We start from the raw sequence: 23,017 nt of genomic DNA, 5'->3' as shown, positions 1-23,017 counted from the left end.
CAGGTTTCCTAACGTCCGTCGTGGAAATCGGTAGATGTCATCAACTTCCCCTGAAACATCACGTTCTAAACAGCTAACCCCAACTTTTCAGTTACCAAAAAATGACGGCTGTTTACAACCTAAACGCGCCGGCGCTCTGCGATGATACACGCCACTTCCTCATGGCGTTCCTCTATAACCTCTTTGTGGAGTTCAGTCAGTACGATTTCGTTCCAAAACAACTTTCGAATGTCGCCTGCTACGCTTCATCTACTACGCGTCGTCTTCATATCTCCTGGTAGACGTGCGGGCGTCTGCTACGCATCGCTTGCTACGGGTCGTCTGCTACGGGTCGTCTGCAACGCGACGGCCGCGTAGCCGCTAGGGCCGCCTTGTTTTCTCGCGGAATAAACTGACGGAAAACACAACCAACAAAAATAAAAAGAAAGAAAACCGAAGATAAAATATTTTAGGGGAAAATTTACGAAGGCGAATCTTCCCCGTTTGGTATCCACGGCTAAACCGATCACGCATAGTAAATGCCGTATAACCGTTTGTTGTTGTTGTTTTTTTGTGTTTTTTTTGTGTGTGATATGTTTGGCCGGGTACAGCAAGCGCACAAAGACGACGAGCGCTCTGACAATGGACCTTTACTGACTTTTTTTATGATCTAAGAGGGAGTGGGGTGGGGGAGGGGGGGGGGGGGTGCATGGTGTGGTCAAAGGTGACTTTGACCACACCATGCAACTTGACACAACATTCTTCAAGTGAATAAATATCCACATAGAACATGTGTATAAATAACGGTACTCGAAAAGAGATCAGTAACTAGGAACACATTTGATGACAATGCACGCGTTACTGAGATTTTACCTTCCGATTAAACAGAAAATGGCGCTGCTCGATAACTCGTTTTCTGGCAGAGCATATCGTGTTTCGCGGGCGAATGCTCAATGAAACAGACGGCTTCTTGGACTCTCTCGTCTACCTTTCCCATGACGGAAGATCTTCCATTCAGGGCACGTAACCGGCGCCCCTGACCGCGAGGCTATGACACCCCTCTTTGAGCGTGTAGGCACGCTTCGTGGCCGAGGGGCCTCCCATTTCGCCTCGGGCTGACCCCCTTTTTTTCATTTTTTTTTTCGTTACTTAGCTCTGCTTCGCCATTGTTGTGGCTTGTTCTTGTTAAACGTGTAGCTGCACGCACGTAGACAAGTACACGAAACAGCCGCGCCGGCGCACGAGCACGTGCACGGGTAAACTAATGAATGCCCCCCTTCATCACAAACATAGAATAAGAAGCGAATGCTTTACTACACTTATTCATCTCAAGAACAATAGCTGAAACAAGTCCGGTTCCTCGCGGAGCATTACTAGTTAAAACTTTTTTGTGAAGAAGTACGATATACAGATATATGTAAATGCATTTTAGATAAGCTACATTCAAAACTATCAAAGCATACACGTTTCAAACACTAAAAACCATCGTTTCTTCCACCGGCAACAGAATCCTGTAGGAACTACTTCGCGCTGCGTATGTAAGTCTTCCCCAATCGGCGTGGACAAACCAAGTCCGAGAGAACGCATACGCGCGTTCTCTCGGACCGAGGGAGAGGGTATACCGCCGACACAACGAGATACCGGAATTGTCGAGACAGCAGAGACGGCTGTCTTCGCTGTGTCGAATAGATCACTGCAGTCTGTCTTCATTACGTCGAGCTCAATGTGCCATGCCCAACTTCGTTATGGTTATCAAGGAAAGATTCATTATGCGGCACTTCACGATTGAGATCAACGATGAAGACATTTTCTTCTTCTTTGGTGTTTACAGCGCGGAGGAGTACCGTCTGTGGCGCTGCTGCGGGCATATCGATCATATCGATGCTAAAGCTCCGTGCTAAACAGCCTTGCCATTTTCTCCCGCTGGACGAAGCGAGCGATTGTCACACCTCCCTTCGTAGCCCACCATATAGTAGGTATATTTACTGGACGCCACATCTGCGTCCGCTTGCTCAGAACGAGCTCGCACTTATGGGCTGCAAAGGCCGGCAGTCTTGGTGTGGAAAGCTCGCCTTGTGGGAGCTCTGTCAGCTTGCGTTCAAGAACCGCGGACTCAGTTATGACCCCAGTGAATACCATAGACCTTTCCGAAAAAGAGCGTGTGGTCGGTGCCATTTTGAGTGTTCGTGCGTATGGCGCGTGCTTTGCTCGCTTTCCGAAGCGACGAACACGCACGTACGTGCTGGGCTGTGAAGATCGCACGCGGGACTGTGATTTTGTAAATTGGAAAGGTTTATATGGAGTGTTCACTGGCAGCCATAGTTGTGTGCGCGACTGCTGAGCGCGCGCTGGAGGCGAGCTTCCACATTTCTTTTGCAACATGCATTTCACACCATCGATTGTGCTCTAAACAGAGCGCTTAAATATGGCGTCCAGTGAGTAGCCCACTGATCTTTATGACAATTGCTGGATCGCGCTTCCCCGCCTTCCCTGCTCTGCAAATGCAGCCACTCTCAAGTAGAGTGCCCTCATACACACGCGCGCTTTTGCTTGAGTGGTGACATCTCAGCCATTTTTCCGCCCAGTCGTTTTTTTTATGCATTTTGAAGTGCGCGGAATCCGGTGTCAGTCAGCTCGAGCGCGTAGCTTTGGCTAACGCATAGACGCCATTTTACCGCCCAAGTCACGCACCGAGCGCTCGAGAGCGTCACGCGCTGACACATCCAGGGCAACAATGGATGTCTTCACCCTGAGACAGACAGACATGTAGGCACCCTACTCTCAAGTTTTGAGCAGCGCTCCAGGCGAGCAAAATAGAATATTTGGCTCGCGTTTCCAACGTGCGTCCTTACGCTTCAGTTTTTTGATACTCTGTTCCATTATAAGTGCCAGCTAGAGACATTAGTGGCAGTAATGCCAGCATAGCAAAGGCTTCAAGAGCGAGCGCCGAGCTTTTAGTGTCCCCAGAGCCTTTTATACTGGGACACTTTTAGTGTCCCAGTATAAAAGGCTCTGAGTGTCCCTGCCAAGCACGCGCGCTCGTGCGAGCATCGTTGGGGAACATGCTTTTGCAAGTATAGCTTCTGCTTCACTATCACGTAAAGTGAAACATACGGGCTCAAGGAATCTATGAAAGAAAGCAATAAAATAATAAAGCTGAAAGGAATGTTTAATGGGACGCAGAGGCAGCGAGCTGCATAATTCTTTTTTTTATTTTAGTTTTTCTTTTTTTTAGACGTTTTATTATCGCGCGTAGGTGCTGACGGATGCCTGCATTCGAACGTAGCACGTGCAAAATCGTGGGGTGCCTACATGTCTGTCTGTCTGAAGGTGAAGACATCCATTGTTGCCCTGAATGTGCCAGTGCGTGACGCTCTCGCGCACTCGGCGTGTGACTTTGGCGGTAAAATGGCGTCTATGCATTAGCCAAAGCTATACGCGCTCGAGCTGAGTGACACCAGATTGCGCGCGCTTCAAAATGCAAAAAAAAAAAAAAAAAAAAAAAAAAAACGATTTTGCGGAAAAATATTTGAGATGTCACCACTAAAGCAAAAGCGCGCGTGTGTATAAAGGCAGGCTACAAAATCGAACGTTACGGCGCCGCCTAGATGGTGCTGCCAGCATAACATGGTCGCGTCTTGTGGACGCGCTCGCGCCCCCTTCCCGAGAGCAACGGGTCTATGTCAAGGATGTCAAGCCTAGACAGTTACCATGGTTACCATCTGTAGGTCACGTGACAACAGAGGCCAAGGTCACGTGACCACCGCCTTGACACGCTTCGGCGGTTGTCGTCAGATGGCCGACCACTGTCCTCAATGGCCGCAATCGCGCAATGGGCTCGCAGCTTGGCTCGAAGCGGGGAAGCGCGATCCAGCAATTGTCGTAGATATCAGTGGATATACCTTTCATACGTGGGCGCGGCCATCTTGAATCACGGAACTTTCGGTTCGCGAGAAATCATCGTTTTGCTTTCGCCACGTCCTCGCGCTGGGAGGGGCTCACGTTTGAATCGCGACTGTTTACTATCTTGTTTTGCCTTTTCTATATTATCTTACTTGTTCCATGTTGTAATATGCATCGCTTTTATTTTTCTCTCGCCATTTCGCCTACGGGAGACGAGGGCAAACGAAAAAAGGAGGGGTGGGTGTGGCTTATAATGCTCACGAGTCTCGCTCCCTGATTCGCTCTTAGACGCTGTTATCGGCTAATGCCTAATCTTATTGGCCGCAGATCGATAATAAGCTATCGGGGACTCACCCCGCCCGGCGATTCATAAACTGTCGGCGACTCTAGGCCTTTCCACCGCTTACCACCCGGGCGAAAGATGCTCAGTCACTGGGCCATGGGCGCATGCGCGGCGTCTCCCATTTCGTGGAAGAAAGGTACGGCGCACGCCCAGGACGTCTTCCACAGCCCAGTAGACAAAGATGGTAGCGCACAAAAGGCGATTACTGGAAAGGTCACCAACGCACTTGCACAATGGCGGAGACAGGAGACACCGCCAAAGTTGGAACACTATGTATTCTGTTTCACAGCGCAGACAAAGCCGCAGGCACGTGGGCCTCATAGAAGAATGCATTTTTGCACGAGTCACGTGCTCGCTCCCGTGCCTTTGCCAGCATGTCTGTGAGATGCAGTACAGAAATGTTACCAATTCTACTTCGTCACCATTTAAAGGGATACTACAAAGAAATTCCGACGCTTATTTTTTTGGTATTTTCGTGTTCAAGAAAGCATCATATCACATCAGACACACCTCGTTGAAAAATGAAAGCCGTTTACAACTCCCTGTAACGCCGAATTAGAGCGCAGCTCTTGAGGATGAGGAGAGAAGGGTACTGAGGGTCACGTGTTCTCGGGGGGAAGGGGGGTCACGTGACCTGGGGGACGGGCCACGTGACCTCCCCCCCCGAGGTCACGTGACCCCCAGATAAATTTTTCCGCTAGATTTAGCGGGGAAATTTTTCCGCTAAATTTAGCGGGGAAATTTTGCGCTAGATTGAGCGGGAAAATATTTCCGCTAGATTTAGCGGGGAAATTTGTCCGGTAGATTTAGCGGGGAAATTTTTCCGCTAAACTTAGCGGGGAAAATTTTCCGCTAGAATAAGGGGGGAATTTTTCCGCCAGATTTAGCGGGGAAATTTTTCCGCTAGATTTAGCAAGGAATTTTTCCGCTAGACTTAGCGGGGAAAATTTTCCCGCTAAATTTAGCGGAAAAATTTACCCATAATGCACCGCGCGGTTACGCCGACGGCGACGCCGCTCAAGCCGGAAACGGGCGCCTAAGAGCTGCGCTCTAAAAGACACGAAAAGGAATTTTAAAACGAATTAAACGATTAGCAAAGAGCACCTGGTGTCTGTCGCTAACGCCTCGTTTGTAATGCCCGTCTAGGAACCTTGACAGGTAGTGACGATAACTGTCCCGCCTCCGGCCACGGCGAGAGAAGAGCTGAAGGAGGAACTCACCTCTCCCCAAGGCTCTCTTTTGTATGTCCCAGAAGTCGCTATTGTCCCTCTACAAGATTATAGGTTAACCCTAGTGCCACTAAATAAGCTACGCTTCAGAGCAACGACACTTGGCCATATTGTGTCTTAAAATCATGGTTGCCAGTTATCTGAAGCTTTATCTGAAATCACAGGAAACGCTTTTCCGCCCTCCACAAATGTTTAAACAGTTCGCGACAGAGCAAAGCAATATTGCATGACCTTCCTAACACCGAATCTAACACCGAGGAAGTCACACTTTTGAGTCATGACGATCGGCAGTTGCGTCTCCTCTGCATACGAGCCAAAATGGCGGCGCCCACAACAATGTCGGGAACGGAGTGCCGATACTCTAAGCGCAGCTCATTTAGTGGCTCTAGTTAACCCGTTACTCAAAATTCGCACAGAGGCAGCATTGGGGGTTACTTGCGGTGGCCCGATCTCTGATGTGCTTCGGCTGCTTTCAGCGGACCGCTACGAGCCTTCGGGGCCTATCCAAGGACATGTGAATGTCACGTGGGCTTGGAGAGGGGGCAGAGCGACGCACGGAAAGCGTACCACGGGCTACGTCCACAGAGCGGGATTGGCTGGGATAGCTCGCCGGCGTCCGCTGCGTCCGGACGTAAGGTCCCGAGACAAACTACGTCACGATTCCGGCGGATGTGACGTGCTCTCCGCTGGCTACTCTCCGAGCGCTTGCCAGTGTGAAAAAATACAGCCATCAGGCTCAAAATACAAACGTGCGACTGTCATTTACGGATATTGTGGATCATATTCAGCCTATTCCTGAACACAACGGGTATATTTCACATTTTGTTGAAGTATCCCTTTAATGTACTTCTAGACTCGCACGTTCCGCGGTGTCGGTTATTCCGCCATTGTGCAGTGTGTTGAGAAAAGTTTATAACCATCGGCACTTGGCTTGCTTTGGCGCCGTTGGATCCACCATAAACGTTCGGATCTGCTGGTCATGGTATCCCATCAGATACGCTATACTCGGGGACAGTGCGCTCGCGCACACTGAGCGCTGATTACAACTGTGCTTACGCGACCTTCACTTCGGAAATGCCAGAAAAAGTTGTTTTTGAGTAGTTGGCTCGTTGTACAGCTGAACATGCTGCCCCGTAGAGTATCCCGCTTAGCCGAAGACTCGCTTATGCTTGCTTGACTTGCAGTCATTAGGGAGTTTCGTAGACCGCGTTTCCCCCTCCGCTAAGCCCTCCGCAACGAAGAAGCCCCTACTGCGCCTGCGCGCCGATGGCCTTGAGTGTAGAGTTCCGGGTATCGCCGGTATCGCAGCGGGTTGTGGAGAGCCGTTGCGGGACGGCGAAAACGATCTACGAAAACTCCCTATCTATCACGCACCTTCAAAACGGTCTATAGCCCTCTTCCGTGTTACAACACACATACGACGAAACCGTCCGATCCGACGTGCGAACTGCCGGAACGACCTTCGGGGGGGGGGGGGAGGGGGGGGTTTGTAGCGCCGGAGAGCGTTGAAAACCCTCGCCTCCGACCGTCGTGTTGCCTGATCGGACGTCGGATCGGACGGTTTCGTCGTACATGTGTTTCGCGCTGTAGTACCGTAATCCGGCCCGACGACACGTCCCAGCCATAGTGGCGGACGTCAACGGAACCGGAAGTCCGTTTAATTACACTCGGAACACACGGCTGGAGTTTGATACGCTCAATCTCAATCTGTCCGGGCAACCCTAATTCACGCTCCGTCAAGGTAAAAACACAGCGGCGGCGCATGCGTGATGCTCGGCCGAACTCCGAGCAGACGCTACCCGGAAAAGAAAAGCGCAGGAGCGGCCGCGTTGGACGGGGCGACGAGGCTATCGACAAGGACGATGGCGCGCCGCGAAGAAAGGGCACTCTCATGGAGGTCAGAAGACGCGAGGAATGCCTGGAGCCGCCATGCTGCGCACTTGCCAAGTTCGCTTTCCTTCGTTTTCTTCTCTCGGCTGACTGAAGAACCGTCCGCGATCCCGTCTGCTCGTAGTCGCGACGGGCTGCCCTGTGATCGGTTGCTTTTGATGACGCAGTAAAAAGATAATTCCCACTTTGCCTTTAGGGACAGATTCTCGAAGAATAATGAAATCTTGAAAAAAAAAAAAAATGGATGGCACTTGGGCAAGCTCTTTTGGGCTTTTTTGGGCAAGCACGAAGATGACGCAGCGTTTATGACAATGTTGGGAAGTACTTTAAGTGTACATCGTATACTTAAAGGGGCACAGAAACGAAATTTTTGCTATAATTTCTTTGTTTATATATGGACTATGTTGTGACGGCAGCCCCGAAAACCCTAGTCTAGATTATTGTTTCTGGGCTGCCGGCAGAAAAGTCAAGAAAACTAATTTTAAAACAAATGAACAGATCTTAAAACTGCGCCACGTGTCGGTCTATGAAGTTCTGTTGGAATGTCACCACATCATCGGCCTCTGAGAAGCAGCGCCAGTTCGTGGCAGTGTGGCTCTCTCGTGGAGTTACTTAGTCCTGAATGTGACTTGGCGGAGAATGCGAACGAGTTTACTAAGTTGTATATGTTAATTTCCACAGTGCTTCCGCAACGTGCATTCCACATTATGACGATTGCCGTTTTTTGCAGACGTTAGGTTTGAGCTTGATTTGACGATGCGAGGACCTCTGCCAGGCCAACCATACCACTCCCGCCCGTGGATGCAAAACGAACAAAGCGCTCAAATATGGCACCCAGTACATAGCTTGCAGGAGTCGCCATTGCTGTGTACTGACGGTTATTTCTATTTACTGGTTCCCTAACACGGCGAACCAAACGCTCGTGGCACATAAAATAACGGCATGACCGCGAATGACGCTACGGTATAGTCCTCACTACTAGGCGAGATTGTCATGCGTTGCGCCACCAAGCGGGAACGCTCGCAACTGCAGTACCCTTGGCCATGCAGGAGCCACTGACGTCACAAGTGCAATGCGTATTGCGCTCGTGACGTCAATGGCTTCTGCACGGCCAAGGGTACTGAAGCCGATTTTAAAGCGAGAGGTAGAGAGAGAGCTTGCAGTCACGTCATTTCGCTTCCGTACCCCTTTAAAGGAGCTATGCAACAATTTTTGTACTGTGCACAAATACCGCTTAAATCGGATCCCTAACGTTAATGACCTATGAAACACACGTTCGTTTTTCACCCCACGCAATAGAAGTCCCAGAAAAAAATTTAAGAAAAACGAGCAGCGTTCACCCCCTCAACTCGCAGCCAGAACAAGCGGCCACGTGATCTGGAGCCGATTATATGCCGCCAGTGTTGATCATAGCCACGCGCAGGGGTTGGCAAAGCGCAGGACACGCGCTGAGTTCCAGACATTGTTATGGCTCGGCTGTTGTCGTCGTTGCAGCGATTGGACACGGGTCACAACCCGAATGCTTCTCGAGCTAGCAATTGTCACGAGCCCAAGTCGAGTGCCCACGCAATGCTCGGGTCCAATCTGTGAACCGCATTCAAATATCGTCACTTGGGTGTACTGCGATCCCCGAGTTACGTCATCAAATTTTGCAAAGGAGAGATTGAATGAAAATGATCGCTTTTGTCCTTGAAATTACACCACAACAAAGGAGTTTCTTGGACAATGGTGTTGCGTGTGAGTATCCTTGAGTCCGAGGTGTGCCAGTAAGCTAGTGTAGAGAGAAAAACATTCCAATTGAATATCGTTGCACAGCTCCTTTAAAGTACTTCAGGTTGGCTTAGAAAAGTGGTACTTGAAGTACATTCTCTTAGTATATGTACTTGTACTTTACTGAAAAGTTTTTTTTTTTTCTGGCACTTTCCGGGGAAAGTAGAACTCCCGACTTCAGAGTACATTCCCCAAATTTGGCTCGGTGATATTAAGCTCTTTCAAGGACCACGCGCTCGCGTCCTTGACAGGTCAAGTGTAAGGGTTCACCAAACTCTAACAAAAAGTGGCGTATCATCATGCGAAAACTCGCTATCCGTCTTTCAAGACGTCATCTGGTCGTTTTCCTGAGTGAAGCAAGGGCCGGCTATGAGACCAATACAAATAACTGCCTTCTGAGAAACAAATACTCTGCAACTTGACTTTAGGCAATATTCACCGCCATTTCTGAAAATAGCTGATGTATCCCCCGTAACAATGCATCTTAAAAAAAAGAAAAAACATTGAGTAGGCGAGTGAAAAATTGTTAAAAATTACTTTGAAGGTACGTTGTATATGTTATATATAGTACTTTTCTTCAAGTTCATTGCGCTCGATGCACTTGCACATAACGTCATTTCCGATGCCCTCCAAAGAAAAGGGGAAGAAGGAGCTCCCCTGTTATCAGGATCCTCCTTTGTGCCTCCCGGATAAGCACAGACGTCGCTGTTCTCCTCCCAGAAGATTATAGAAGATTAACTTGTCACTCAAAATACTTACAAAAGTAGCTTCCCTCTCCTCCTTTTACATGGTGTTCAAAAGTATGCGATGTACTTGAAGTACATAACCTCTAATTTACTTTGTACTTTACTTCAAATACTTTTTCGGTGTACTTTACCCAACACCAGGTAGCATCTGAGCAGAGTTCCGCAACTGCCCATGGGCATTGACCAGACAGGCTGCGTGCATTGCTCGATGGACCGCAGAGAAGGACGTCAGAGCGAGCGTTACCTTATGTAGTCACTGCCCACGTCACTGTACAATAATGACGTCGCCGTCAGTGTTTCCAATCCCAATGTAGTCACTGCCCTTATGCCACTGCACAAGAATGACGTCGTAGGCTCGTATCGGCGCACGCGTCAATCTTTGGCCAGCTGCCCGAAATGTTCCAGACATCGTTCCTCTGCAACGCAGACGAACAACTGCTACCTTGAGCGCCCGCAGAGGCCGAGAACATACTCCACTGAACACGTAAACAAATCTCCCAAAAGAACAAACTAAAACAATAAAATAGAAATAAAAAAAGAGGAAAAAATGAGGGTACCGTTTGTGAGGGTCGTTCGCGCAAGGGAGTCTCTCCTTGAAGATCGTGACGCGCTTAGGTAGGTAGGTCCGTTTCGCCGGTGGAAAGAAACAAAGAAACAAAAATGGCGCTCGTAAATATTTAAAAAAAAAAGCGGGGGGAGGGAAGACAAAAACACGAGCAGACTGAACTGTTTTAGAGAGAGAAGTGTGGGAGAAGGAACGAGGAGGCTGTCTGCCTTCTTTTTATGCAACAACTTGTCTGCCTGCCTGCCTCTGCATCTCGCCTGCCGGAAAGCGTGGACGGTATGCCTTGCTCCAGAACCTCACAACGCCTCGTCTCGGAGGCGCAGAAGACCGTTGAAAATCGCCCTGAAAGCCGAGATCCGCCGCCGCAGCTTACTCTGTCTCCTCTTGAGATGGACCGCAGGGGAAGCTGCCAGACATCCCAGCCAATGTTTGTTTATGTAGTTTTCAGGCTAGGTGACGCAAGCTACCGCCCGTTATCATGGGCACACCCGTTAACGTCCTTGTCGGCCAATCCAGCGCTCCGAGCGGTACCACGTGACCGACCGGAAGGTCACGTAACACAGCCTTAGGACTGGATTGGCTGGGACGGCTCGCAGCCTCCGTTGTGGTTCGCTTTAGGGGTGAAACTGATTCCAGATAGCTCCCGCCGTTTGGGAACGGCGTGAAAGCGGTCAGCCCACCGGATTCCCGTCCTACGGCTAGTTCCCCGTGGGAGGGACAGAGACAGCAGGCAGGTCTACAACTTCGGTTCGCTGCCATTTGATTTTTCTTCTTAAAACTTTTGGAAGTTGAGGGGTTTGAATATCTTAGGAGACGCCAAGCAGAATATACATCACGCACGCAGACAAGCATGAACGAATAGACGTAAAAGAACGAATGTGAGAGTCTCCGATTTCCTCTTGCGCGGAGGAGTGTCGTCTGCTTCCGGCTGCCTTTATATTTGCATATGGATGACGCGGCGGTGTTGCCGATACCAACATACCGATACGCCCCTTTTCGGCTGGTTTTCACAATTTTTATGTTTGAAACGTTGTCTACAGATCGCAAGGTTTCGTTAGTGTACGGTAATGCTCGGACGGTAGTAGCGTTGTTTTTGCAATGTCGCGGGAAAATGCGCGTACAGCGGTTACCCGCTTACAGTTTCAGATTCGCGCGAAAAAAAAAAAAAAAAAAAAAAAAAAAAAAAAAAAAAGAGAAACTAGTGAAGTTATAGACGCTTTACACACGCGCCAAATTACAGCCGCCATTGCTGACCTTCTCTTGTCTTACTGAGATGCCGAGCAACTGAAACGGTAGTTGACGATCCTCTACAAAGGCCGATGCTTTAGAAAAGGACACAGTTGAATCTAATATGGCAATAACCTGGCCTGCTATGGTAATGATGAAGTGAAATAAACAAAATAAGAGGAAACAAAAACTGAAGGTCAGTTATGGCGGCGTCCATGCACAGCTGCTGCAAAGCGTCTATAGTATTGTGCAGGGAGACATTCACCACGTCACGTGGTGATACCGGGCGTCTCGCCCACTGACGAGACAAGATTTGCCATCCGGAAATTTTAAGTCTGTTTTGATTGATAATGAAGCCTAGTGCTCTCGTTTAGAATTCTTCAAGGCGACATTATACCTTTCCTTTTTATACGCCCATATCTACTAGGCACGACATTTCGTTGTTAGTAAACATGTGAGTAGTGGTACATCATGAGCGTATTGTCAGCCGAGGACCCGGCGATCTCAAAGAAATGAAGAAAGCTAAAACAAATTTGATGGCGCCCTGCGCGATTGCCCAGGTCGCGGACCCCTAAGGATGGTACTTTCATTTTGTGTCGAGGCCATGATCGGAAGTATTTTGTTGATTTTTTCTGTAAAGTCTGGTGTACAAAGGACAAAATCTGGAGACACGCAGCTTCCTTTCTAGCATGCATGTCCCACCTAAAATAAATAAAGCTTGCTTCAGAAAAAAAATTGTATTCCTTTTCGTAAAAAAGAACAAACAAAAACGTTTTCTCATGTCAGGAGGTCACCAACTCGTACTTTTTTATTATTATTTTTAATACACGCCGAGAAAAAAAAAAAAAAAAAAGACACCAATTCACCAGGAATTGCGGTAGCCGAGGTCGCTGGATCAGCCAAAACGGCACACGAAGCACTTGCAGCGTCCCACAGCCCCGCTTCACTTGCTGGGGACCCAGGGAAAAAAAAAAAAAAAAAAGAGTAGAACAGGTAAGGCCCAAGTGGATAGGCCTCACTGACTAGGGAGATAGGCCTAAGGAGATAAGCCTACCAAGCCTAACGAGACGCGCTAAACGTTGCGCGGCGAATTTGGCGACAGGATGTGAAGTTTCGGAAACATTTGAGCCCTTCCGTTGGCCCACGTCATGAGTGCAGGTCTTCGAACTCCTCGGGCGTCTAGAAACCTTAGCCGTTTTGACGGGGTCGAAAAACGACCGGAAGCGGCTGAACCGTCATATCCGGGTGCCCAATTCACCGTTTCAACGTTCAGCGTTCGGCGTTCGGCGCTCTCTTTGTGGACTGGTGTGAAGGGAGCTCTTATGCCCGGGTCTCACTAAAGCGACAAGCTAAAACAGCCGACACCAACAGGCCTCAAACAGGTGCCGCATGCACGCGAAGGTACCATTAGTAGGCTTGCAGTCGCTTGGTGCTCGTGAAGTAAGCGCGGATGATCCCGAACGTACCAATTGGGTGCCTTCAGGTGCACGCTGCACGTGCTTGAGACCTGTCGGTGCTGATTGTATTGTTTGCTGCTTTATAGTGGGACTGGGGTATCAGGGAAACGGGTCCATGGTAGCGCACAGGCTCGTTCGTCCGTTCTCTCGGCGTCGACGTGCTTAAAAGCCGAAGGCGGAGCTGGCAGGCTTGCTACGGAAGATTGTGAGGAAGGCCCCGAGGAGCACGAGGCTCGAGCCCGTGCCCAGGGAGACATAGAAGAACGGTGTGGCCTGGACGAACACGCTGAACAGCCAGCCGAACGCCAGGATGGAGAAGCCAGCCACCAGGGTGATCCAGATGCAGACGACTATCATGGCCGCGTAAGATCTGCGCAATTATCGCAGGCGTTATCCTAGGGCTCCATAAGCTGGACACTCGGAGAGAAAGTTTCTGACCGCTGCGATTGGCTGAGCGCCGCGCTTGACCGTGACGCTGGCTAGTCGCGACGGTCGGAATAAATCTCACCGAGTGTTCAGCTTAGAGCCCCTGCAGGAACCACGTTTCAGATCAAGGGTTCCTTGTTAGTAAAGAAGAGAAATGAGATTTTTTGGCTCGATTCAGTTGATCGTTTTGCTCGTTATAACTTTCTAGTTTATAAGAGTAGACTTTGTTCTACGAATACACAGACTAGCGTCTCACAACGACGTTGTCATGCGTATAGGCGTTGTCTTCCATGTGTCGTTGACCAAATCCGTGTTCGTTCCTTTGGAAAGCGAGCAAAACGGACACCGATATGGTCTGGTACGTGGCAGGACTTTTGTTTAGAGGTAAATGGGTCTGATACGGTATACGTATCAGACCCTTTTACCACTAGACAAAATACGAGTTTAAAAAAAAAAAGTTGGAACATGAAACTAATTTTTTGAACTTACGGTGGTCCCGCGGCACTGAGAGCGCGGTAGCGGGCGTATTCCTGCTGCTTCTTCTGGAGTTGCTTCTGCTTCATCATCATGGCGTCGCGGTTCTGGTCGATCTGGTGCTTCAGTGTGGTCTTGTCCGGGATGGAGGACGCGCCGTCTCCCACAGCCGCTGCCCTGGCTGCGCCCTTACTGCCAGTCTGGTGGAGAAAAGGCCTCGTCTTAAAGGGATACTTCAACGAAATTTGAAATATTCCCGTCCAGTTCAAAAATAGGTTGAATATGATCCACAATACCCGTAAATGACAATCGCACGTTTGTATTTTGATCCTGGTGGCTGTATTTTTCGTTATAAACGGCCCACTCTGGCAAGCGCTCGGAGAAGGTCCAGCTGAGACCAGGTGACATTCAACGCAATCGTGACGTAGGTCGTCTCAAGACGAGCAAAGCTACGGCGAGGCTGACGTCGAGAGTATGGCCTAGTTGTTCCAGCCACCGAAGCGGCTGCTTTTGTACGAATTTTGAGTGACGGGTTAATCTTCTATAATCTTCTAGAGGGACAATAGCGACTTCTGCGACACACAAAAGGGATTCTCGGGAAGAGGGGAGTTCCTCCTTCCCCCCTTCTCTCGTCGTGGCCGGAGACGAGACAACCTCCGTCACTAGCTGTCAAGGTTCCTAGACGAGCATTACAAACGAGGCGTTAGCGACATCCACCAGGTGCTCTTTGCTAATCGTTTAATTCGTTTTAAAATTCCTTTTCGAGACTTTTTTTAACAAGATATTGGTATGTTCCATGTGATACTGCTCTTTTGAACAGATATAGACCAAAAAATGAGCGCCGAAATTACGTTGTAGTATCCCTTTAATACCAAAAACCAGCTACTGACGGCGTTTCTTCTGAGTATTTATACTCAAGACTCAGCAGTCAATGAAATCTAATCCCAAGAGTGGCTTGTTTCAACAAAATTTTTGTCATTTTTCCGTTGGGCGTAGGCAACGATGGGCTTGGGTGACCTTAACCCTAACCTAAACCACATAGGCGTCCGGGAGACTTCTTGACTACCTCCTTTTTTTCGTACTTGAGAACTTTGTGCTCACGTATAGAAATAAACTAAGAAATACAAAAAGTATGTGGCCCTTGAACAAGTCTTGGAAGTTGAATACTAACAGACGACTGTCGCAATGTTTTGCAGACATACTATTTCCACAATGGTGCCGCCTTGAGTATCCGATGACACAGAGAACGCAACGTATATAGTTCTAAGATTGTGCTAGGGAACAACAAAAACGTTAGCTTGTTTTAGGACCGCCTGGATTCGTCCATATTAGAGCGAAATATAGTAGACCCTACAGTCACATATACAGCATACATAGAGGCATATATAGTGCAGGCATGCACACCAGGTGCTTGAGAACAGGCAGGTCAGCAGAACTATATAGATACAAAAAAGAGAAAGACTATTGTTGGTAAGGCATCAGGCGGCATAGTAAACCATAGTAAGTCCAAAGAACCAATATTTTACCACACTAAATCATTTTTTTTTAATTATACCACTTTTTTTTAAAGGCATTCGCTGCGCAGCCGGCAAACTGCAAGCAGGCGTATAAGGGATGAACGACCATCTCTTCTATTTTATTATGCAATTTTCAATAACCACAACCATAAAAAAAAAAGAAAAGAAATCTGATTACATCTTGAACGTTGGGATGATCTCACACAAAGAAATCCCCTTCCGCTTTCGCGAATCGCCAAGCGTCACATTGCAATGAAGGCAGCCGATGAAAAACCAAGGAAACAAAATGGCGACGGAAGAGCCGTTTAATGTTCTGTAACGACTATTTTTTTTTCTCAAATGTATGTTACTTCGGTCGTTCTCTTCAGTTCTCCTCTGCCCTTATCGACCTGTCCCATTCATCAACGGCTCTTTCGTTATTCGTGCCAGGCAATAACAATTGGCACGCAATGGCCGATCGTTTCCGCCTGAGGAGGGAGGCCACATGCACCGCTCGCTTTCGCAGAACGTCGCCGTCGTCGTTTAATCGAAAGGAAAATGCGAAACCCAGTTATTGTTTTCATTTTTTTATATATTTGTATACGTCTTCCTGTGTACTACACGCACACTCCCGATGAAAAAAAAAAAAAAGACAAAAAAAGACGAGGGTTAAAAAGATTACTACGCAAAACTGGTGCGTGCGGCTGGACGTTGCGGCCTGTGTTGCCAACTTGCCGTCTGCTATTTTGTAATGGTTGCACGCACCGCTTCTGATCGTAGTTATGCTTTTTCTCACTCTAGGATGGAGCAAAGGGCCACGTCGATGCTTGGAATATATATTGTTGCCCGTTCGATTTTGAAGTGCTATCTGACATATCGCAGGAGGCGCTTTTCTGCACCCCAGCAACACTTTCAGACAGTACGCAATTAACAGAGAAAGAATGATATCGCTTGAACTTCCCGACTCCGTGTTTAGAACTCGGGAAGTCGCATTTTTTAATTCTAACGATCGCTCATTGCGCTAACCCCCCTAGACTGAGTCCAATTAAAACGCCGGGATTTTTCAATGCATAGCATTTATATAGGTAGAGTTAATTGTTTTCAAAGTTTATATATATATATATTTTTTTTTTCCGAATTCTGGATTGTTTTTTTTTATTTTTTCAAGGGGGGGGGGGGGGTGTAATATTTTACAGATGCCGTGTTTTTGTGTAAATTGTTTAAGTTACATAACAAATTTACATAAAACAACACCGAATCTGTGGGGGAAAAACACCCCGAATCCGGCAGAAAAAATGAACGCAGAAAACATATGGAACCCTATTTATAAGGCGACCTCTTAGCGTTTCCTTGTCCGTGCTCGTATGTAGTAGCCACGATGGTGACGTCACAGTGTTCACAACAGTTGTTGTCTGACCGTGGTGCTGGAACAGCTCACGAGCCCCAAGAGAGAAAACACTCGGATCATCGGTTTCTTTTTCACGTTACATCACGTGGCATTATGGCGTCACAGTGTCATGTGCCGTCGTGGTGTAGCACGGGACACTGTGACGCCACGTGAGGTGACCCGGTGCCACCTCATAGTTTCACTTGTCATCGTGACGTCAGGTAGCATAATGGCGACAGGAGACGCTATTCACAAACAACCCCCAGAGCAGTATATTGGCAGAGTCTGCAGCCAGGGGGTGTGGCGACGAAGGCGCTGAAGAGGAGAAAAGTGAAGGAAAAGGATGAGAGCGCTGAAGGAGCGAGAGAGGAAGAAGGAAGCAAAGAGGAGACGACCGCCATTTTGACGCAACACGCTGTCGGCGCAGAGCACTGTTGAGGCCACGCGTCGTCTGCTACGGGCCGACTTCTTTTTCGCCTGAATAAAAGTCTGCTTTCAAACGCGGAGAAACTTCATTCGTTAACTATTTAAGCCACCGAGGAATAACACTATATAATTTTCTTGACAGTGCCTGCCAAATAAAAAGAAAGAACTGAAATTTGGATGTCGATCCTATGCATTTCACCGGGCGAATGAATAAAAATGGCGGCCCTCCCCGCTCAGCTGGGAGCAGCCGGGAGTTCACGCGCATGCGCTCACGCCTCTCGCTACGTGTTTTTAAAGCGCATTTAGACTTCCCGAAAAAACAAAGTTTTTTTTTATCTAAAGAAGATTCTTACCGAGCCTTGCTTGCTGCTCTTGCGATGCTTCTTGTGCGTCTTGGACGAGCGCGAGCCCTTGGCTTCGACCCTGTGGGCGGACGAGGTCGGCTGGGCGGCCCTCCGGGCCTCCTCCTGGCTGCTGTAGTACGGGTGGCGGGCCCAGGCCTCACGGGCGGCCTCCGAGTCGACAGTCCTCACGGAGCCGTAGCTGCTCTCGTGGCCCGAGTCCATGGAGTAGTGGGAGCGCACCAGGGGCGCCCTCCCCTGCTGCTCCTCCAGCGACATCCCTCAAGCCGGTCTCACACTGCTCGCACGTCATATACAAAAGACACGGCGTTCGCTGTGGACATGATGACAGACACCATGAAGGCAGAGGAGGAGGACATACATTATATCTGGTCGAGAAGCGCGCGACTTCCTATTTTACCGAGTTCTGATTGGAATGATTTCAGGGCAGACGGCAAAGGCCAGCAGCCCTTGTCTCTGCTCGATGTTCAAACGCTGCTACTACTCACTAATTTAGCGGCCTTTGTCGCTACTCACTGTTAAAACGCCGAGCGCCGGCAGCTTTCGGCGTTTGAACGGGGGCTTGGCCCGCAACAGAAAGTAGGTAATTTTTGTTTTTAACCAGTAAAAAAGACAAAACAAAAATCAGCAAGACGTACGGGATTGTTTGTACACCAAGTTGCGCACGGTGCAAATGTCTACCCGTGTACATGGGCGCCGCCATAACCGACCTTCAATTTTTGTCTCCTCTTATTAGGTCTACTTCGCTTCGTCACAACAGTAGGGCAGGTTATTGCCAGTTTAGATTCTAGTGTGTCCTTCTCCCCAGCATTGGCCTTTGTGGAGGCTCGTCAACGCCCACTTCACCGTGGCTCGGCATCTGGGTAAGGCAGACCAGAGAAAGTCAGCAATGGCGGCTGGAATCCGGCTCGTGTGCAAAGCGTCTATTCGTTCCAGGTGTCCAACGACACGGTTGCAACAAACATACAATCTGATGTTTTTTTGTTTTTTTTTTACGGGATGACACATTTTTTTTATTTTATTTTATTCACTCGGTTACGTTAATTGTGGCATTTACTGTGCATTTTTAGGGAACGACGCTGTTTTATCGCAGAAGTATTCTGCATATGACAACGTGTACTGTCCTGCAGGCCTCTTGACATGTATACTGAACTAAACTATATATCTACCATACGACGTTACGATATGAGACTATTCATGAAACTAGGGCATGTGGTCTCTAACATGGTAAACTTCACTCGTTTTCCTTTCTGCTTCACAGAAAGAGAAAGAGAGAGAGGGAGGTGCCCCGGGAAAGGGGGGGGGGGGGGGGGGGGGCAAAGACACAAGCATAAATTTATGAGCAGAACGTAAGGGCGCAGGTGAGCTGGTGTATATTAAACATTTTAGTGAAAAACCCGAGACTGCGGTAATGACAGAGGACGACAAGGAAGAGAAGGAGAACGTCTCAAGCGTTCTCCTTCTCTTCCTTGTCGTCCTCTGTCATTAACCGCAGCCTCGGGTTTTTCACTAAAATAAATTTATGTTTCTTAATTTTTGTTTATGACTAATTTTACGTCTGCTACTTAGGGTGCCCCTTTCGCAAGGTGTTGCCCCTAGGCCATGGGTTTTATAGTAGAGATGGTTGAGACCCTACTGCCCGAGTCCCACTGGAACGACCAACAGAAACAACCGACACCGACAAACACACAGCATGCACGCGAATTTATCTTTGGCAGACTTTCAATCACTCGTACTCACTTCACGAGCACCGAGAAATTCCAAATTTAAGGTACTATCGCGTGCATGCTGCACGTTTGAAGGAAACTCGTCGGTTGTCGCGCTTTTTTTTTTGTTTGTTTGTTTGTCGCTTTAGTTTGGCTTGGGCATTACAGTATATCCTCCCCGGTTAAAAAACAACATAAAAAAAAAGTGCCACAAAAACGGCAAAACACGAAAAAAAAAAAAAAAAAGTGCCAGAGAGACGGCTGACACTGACACCCCCTCGAATCGCATAATGTAATCACCAAGTTGGACGCCCAGCCCCAAAACAAGTTTTCTCTGCGAGCGCATACCCACACCACGCCTACGTCAGTCAAGAGCATCGAGAAGGGCGCGCGTCATTTGGCGACGTCATTTTCTCTTCGCGCCGATGTCCCCCAAGAGTTCGTCTTGGGAGAGGTCATCGACATCGCGAGATGGCCTAAGGTCTCTTGGGCGTTCGCCGATGTTTATCTACAGCGGGATCTGGAAGTGTCGAGCCCTGGCCTCAGGCTGTAGGGTCCACTGACCAGGGCGGCTTAGTAAGGATTAAGGGATAGTGTCGTCGTACGTATCGTGCACTTTCGGGGCTAGCTTCCGGTTTCTGGTATCGAGAGAAGAGGCGCGGACCGGTTTTCGGTTTGCTAAGATCTCCGCGGTGCTGCGAAGTCCCTCCAATAAATACGTGTTATTAAGAAACTCTTCTCGATAAAGCAACCAGACAAGGGTGGCCAGTTCTCTCGCTAGAAACGGTCGAGAATAAGAGTAACAAAAACGCAAAAATAACGAACAGAATGTAACAGCGACGCGCAGGTCGTTATTTCAAGAGTCGTGTGCTTCTTGAACCAGTCCGAGCTCATGGAATTCCGCAGGGAAGACATGTTTTTATACGTGATGCACCCGTTAGAATTTCTTTTTATATCCTTGTACAGGCGCGATCATGTGGGTCACGGCGCAGAAGCTTGCAGAACCAGTAACAAGAGCAAGAGCAGACGACAATAAAAAAGGAGATAAAGAATAAGAAGAAATCTTGTTTTCTCTCTCTTTTTTTTTTATCCGGATTGGATTGGCTTGGATAGTGTTAGGAGTCAAAGGCAGTTTTCGGATTGGATATCCACGCCGTGGCGATGGGCGGGCGCTGAGGCAGTTTCGTTTTCGGAGTAGTAGCAGACGACGCCAGGTTTGTAGCAGACGACACGAACGAAACAATGTAGACATGATAGCCGCATTTATTTTTCCAGGTCGGTGTCAAGCGAAATTGCTTCATCTTAGTGCGAAGCACCCTTTGCACGCACGCATTCTTTTTAAGTATTTAAGTTTATCCTGAAATGTCTCGAAACTGCGTAGACTCTCCAAAGTGTTACAGTCTATCTTTGTCCGAACTAAATTGTAAATTTCAACGTTATAACTTATAACGTACACGAGCGACTCTCTAACGCAATTGCGAGACATTAGAAGTTGATTGAAAACAATTAGTGCTTTTTGGCAGTTATACCACCTCCAGTCTGAACAGTTGTCGTTAGCGGTGTAGTCGGAAAAGGATGTAGAGGCAATCGTGGCGCAGGTTCATAGCCCCGTATATCACTGCCTCAAGTATGAACAACAAGCCCCTGCCACAAAGCTCCCAGTTCGCCACAATTGTCAGTTTCCTCCTCTCCAGCGTTCGCTCTGCTAAAGTGGAAAGAGCGGAGGGCCTTGTGTGAGACTGAGCTTGTCTGGTGGTTTTCAACCTGCGACTCTCTCTCTCTCTCTCTCTCTATATATATATATATATATATATGCATATATATATTATTATTTTTTGCTTGAGATCCCGACAGTGTTCCCAGGAAAAACAAGCACTGCGCTTTTTAGAAGAGGCAAGCAAAAAGTTACAAGCGTGACTACAGGTTTTAGGATGAACATGGCGGCGTAGCAGCAGAATTAATTGAAAAATGCCAGGTTATTTTCTTCTAAGTTTGCTTTGTCATGCGTAATTGGTCATGACCCCTTGAAAAATGACGGTAACAAGAGACTAGACGATCTCTGCCTCAATCCGCTTTAGCGCATCTGCTGATTGTCGCGACACGGGTGTGGTTCTCAAAACTTCCCCAATTTCCAGTCGAGGAGGCCGAGGCAGCAAAGCGAGCAACTGCAGATACAGACGACTGCTCGGTTTGCTCAGCAGACGACGAGTGGATAGAAACTTGAGCAGTCCGCGATGCCATACCTTCATGCAGCTAAGCACGATGCAAACCTAATCATTGTAAAAATGGCGTAAAATCTATGCTGGATGAATGGATGAATCCGGCTGAGCCCTTTGGATCGGGCGTTAGCTTACGCCGCCTAGCCACCAAGCTAAGTTAATCAGCACGTCTACTTGATGTACGTACTGTACGTACGTACTACGCAGCTCCACCGAAACAAAAAGTTATTCATTGGTCTGCCAGCCGGTGCCATATCTTAGCACTGGACCTTAGTCACACGCGCCACGTCGGTGCCGAATAATCACAACGGTCGACCGACAGCAGGCATCGGAGATTGGGGAAGTGGTCGACAGTTTACTGGCACGCCGTTTCAGTGTCTTCGGTATTTTTTGGGCTCCTTCGGCGCTCCCTTAGAGCGCTTGGCGGCAACAAGGTCTTCCAGCGGAAACCTGCCTCGGCTCCAGCTGTGCCCGTGGGAAAGTGTTCCCCTCGACCCCGACGTAGCGCTGACCTTCGCCACCCGCGCTGACCCCCTCGGGCGGCGCAGAGGGGTTCGCAGACGATTAGAGCACTTACCGGGATCGGATCCTTTCGAATGTAAATCAACAGCGGCGGCAGCCGACATCGATCTCGAGCATGCTCAAAGACCCCGCGCGTGCCTCGGGCGGTGCGATTCCGCGTGAGGTGTGACGTTATCAACTGTCGCGAGTCCTCCGTAGCACTCCTACCGCAGTCTCGGATTATAGTGAGGGGGAGACTTGTCTTACAGCTGTAGACGAGAAATTTAATCACGCGGTAGTGATACACGACCGCACGCCGGTACGATGCTCGTCCACATCGAAACGGGCAGGCTACGAGCTGGTGTGCGCTAGCTAGCCCACTCGACCAGTGAGAATGGCATTTTTTGTTGGATTGAGCATCGCAAGGATGCGGTGCCGGTCAAGATGTAGATAAACTTTTGGGCGGGGAAATGGCATCAAAGCACGCACTGGTGCTCGCGCAAAAACTCTCTAAAACGCGTGCATATATATATATATATATATATATATATATATATATATATATAAATTCAATGCAATATGGTGGGTACCGGTGTGCTTTCGGTTCCTTCAAAGGTGGACGTCTTTCCCGCCAATTTACTCGATCGTTATGGCGTCACGATGGTGGGTAACTGTCTTGAACATCGCAGTGTTTTCTTTCGTAGGTTCACGTCACCGCCCTTTACAGTTTCCGATTCATACATCGCGGGATTACAAAGGAAAAGGTGATGAAGAAGCACAAGCCAATGCAAAGCTGGAGGCGGGAAACTTATTCACGCGACACATATAAAAACAAATGCATTGAAAAAAAAAAAAATAAAGAAGTTTACAATTTTTTGTAGGGACCATTAGCAAACCGTTGCCGTGCCGAA

General features: G+C 48.5%; 1 protein-coding gene across 1 annotated transcript; it reads right to left on the bottom strand.

Moving 5' to 3' along the window:
- Positions 1-13,150: 13,150 nt before the first annotated feature.
- On the bottom strand, positions 13,151-22,262 carry LOC8051107. Its single transcript, XM_029992050.4, has 4 exons — positions 22,183-22,262; positions 17,672-17,957; positions 14,025-14,209; positions 13,151-13,479 (listed from the first exon to the last, which is right to left on the bottom strand). The coding sequence occupies exons 2-4, from the start codon at positions 17,936-17,938 to the stop codon at positions 13,272-13,274; spliced, it is 660 nt and encodes a 219-aa protein (XP_029847910.2). The 5' UTR covers positions 17,939-17,957; positions 22,183-22,262; the 3' UTR covers positions 13,151-13,271.
- Between the last annotated feature and the right edge of the window lie 755 nt (positions 22,263-23,017).

Source organism: Ixodes scapularis, unplaced genomic scaffold (assembly GCF_016920785.2).
Source record: "Ixodes scapularis isolate PalLabHiFi unplaced genomic scaffold, ASM1692078v2 PGA_scaffold12__126_contigs__length_90152505, whole genome shotgun sequence".
NCBI lineage: Eukaryota > Metazoa > Arthropoda > Arachnida > Ixodida > Ixodidae > Ixodes > Ixodes scapularis.
Note: the sequence above shows the minus strand (reverse complement) of the source record. Positions and strands in the feature narration are given on the sequence as shown.

Bases quoted from the DNA above. Each gene is read 5' to 3' on its own strand.
- LOC8051107 (XM_029992050.4), bottom strand. From the start codon at position 17,938: ATGTCGCTGGAGGAGCAGCAGGGGAGGGCGCCCCTGGTGCGCTCCCAC. The intron at 14,210-17,671 runs GTAAGAATCTTC...TTTCTCCACCAG, and splicing joins AGAGCAGCAAGCAAGGCTCG to ACTGGCAGTAAGGGCGCAGC. The intron at 13,480-14,024 runs GTAAGTTCAAAA...ATAATTGCGCAG, and splicing joins CTCAGTGCCGCGGGACCACC to ATCTTACGCGGCCATGATAG.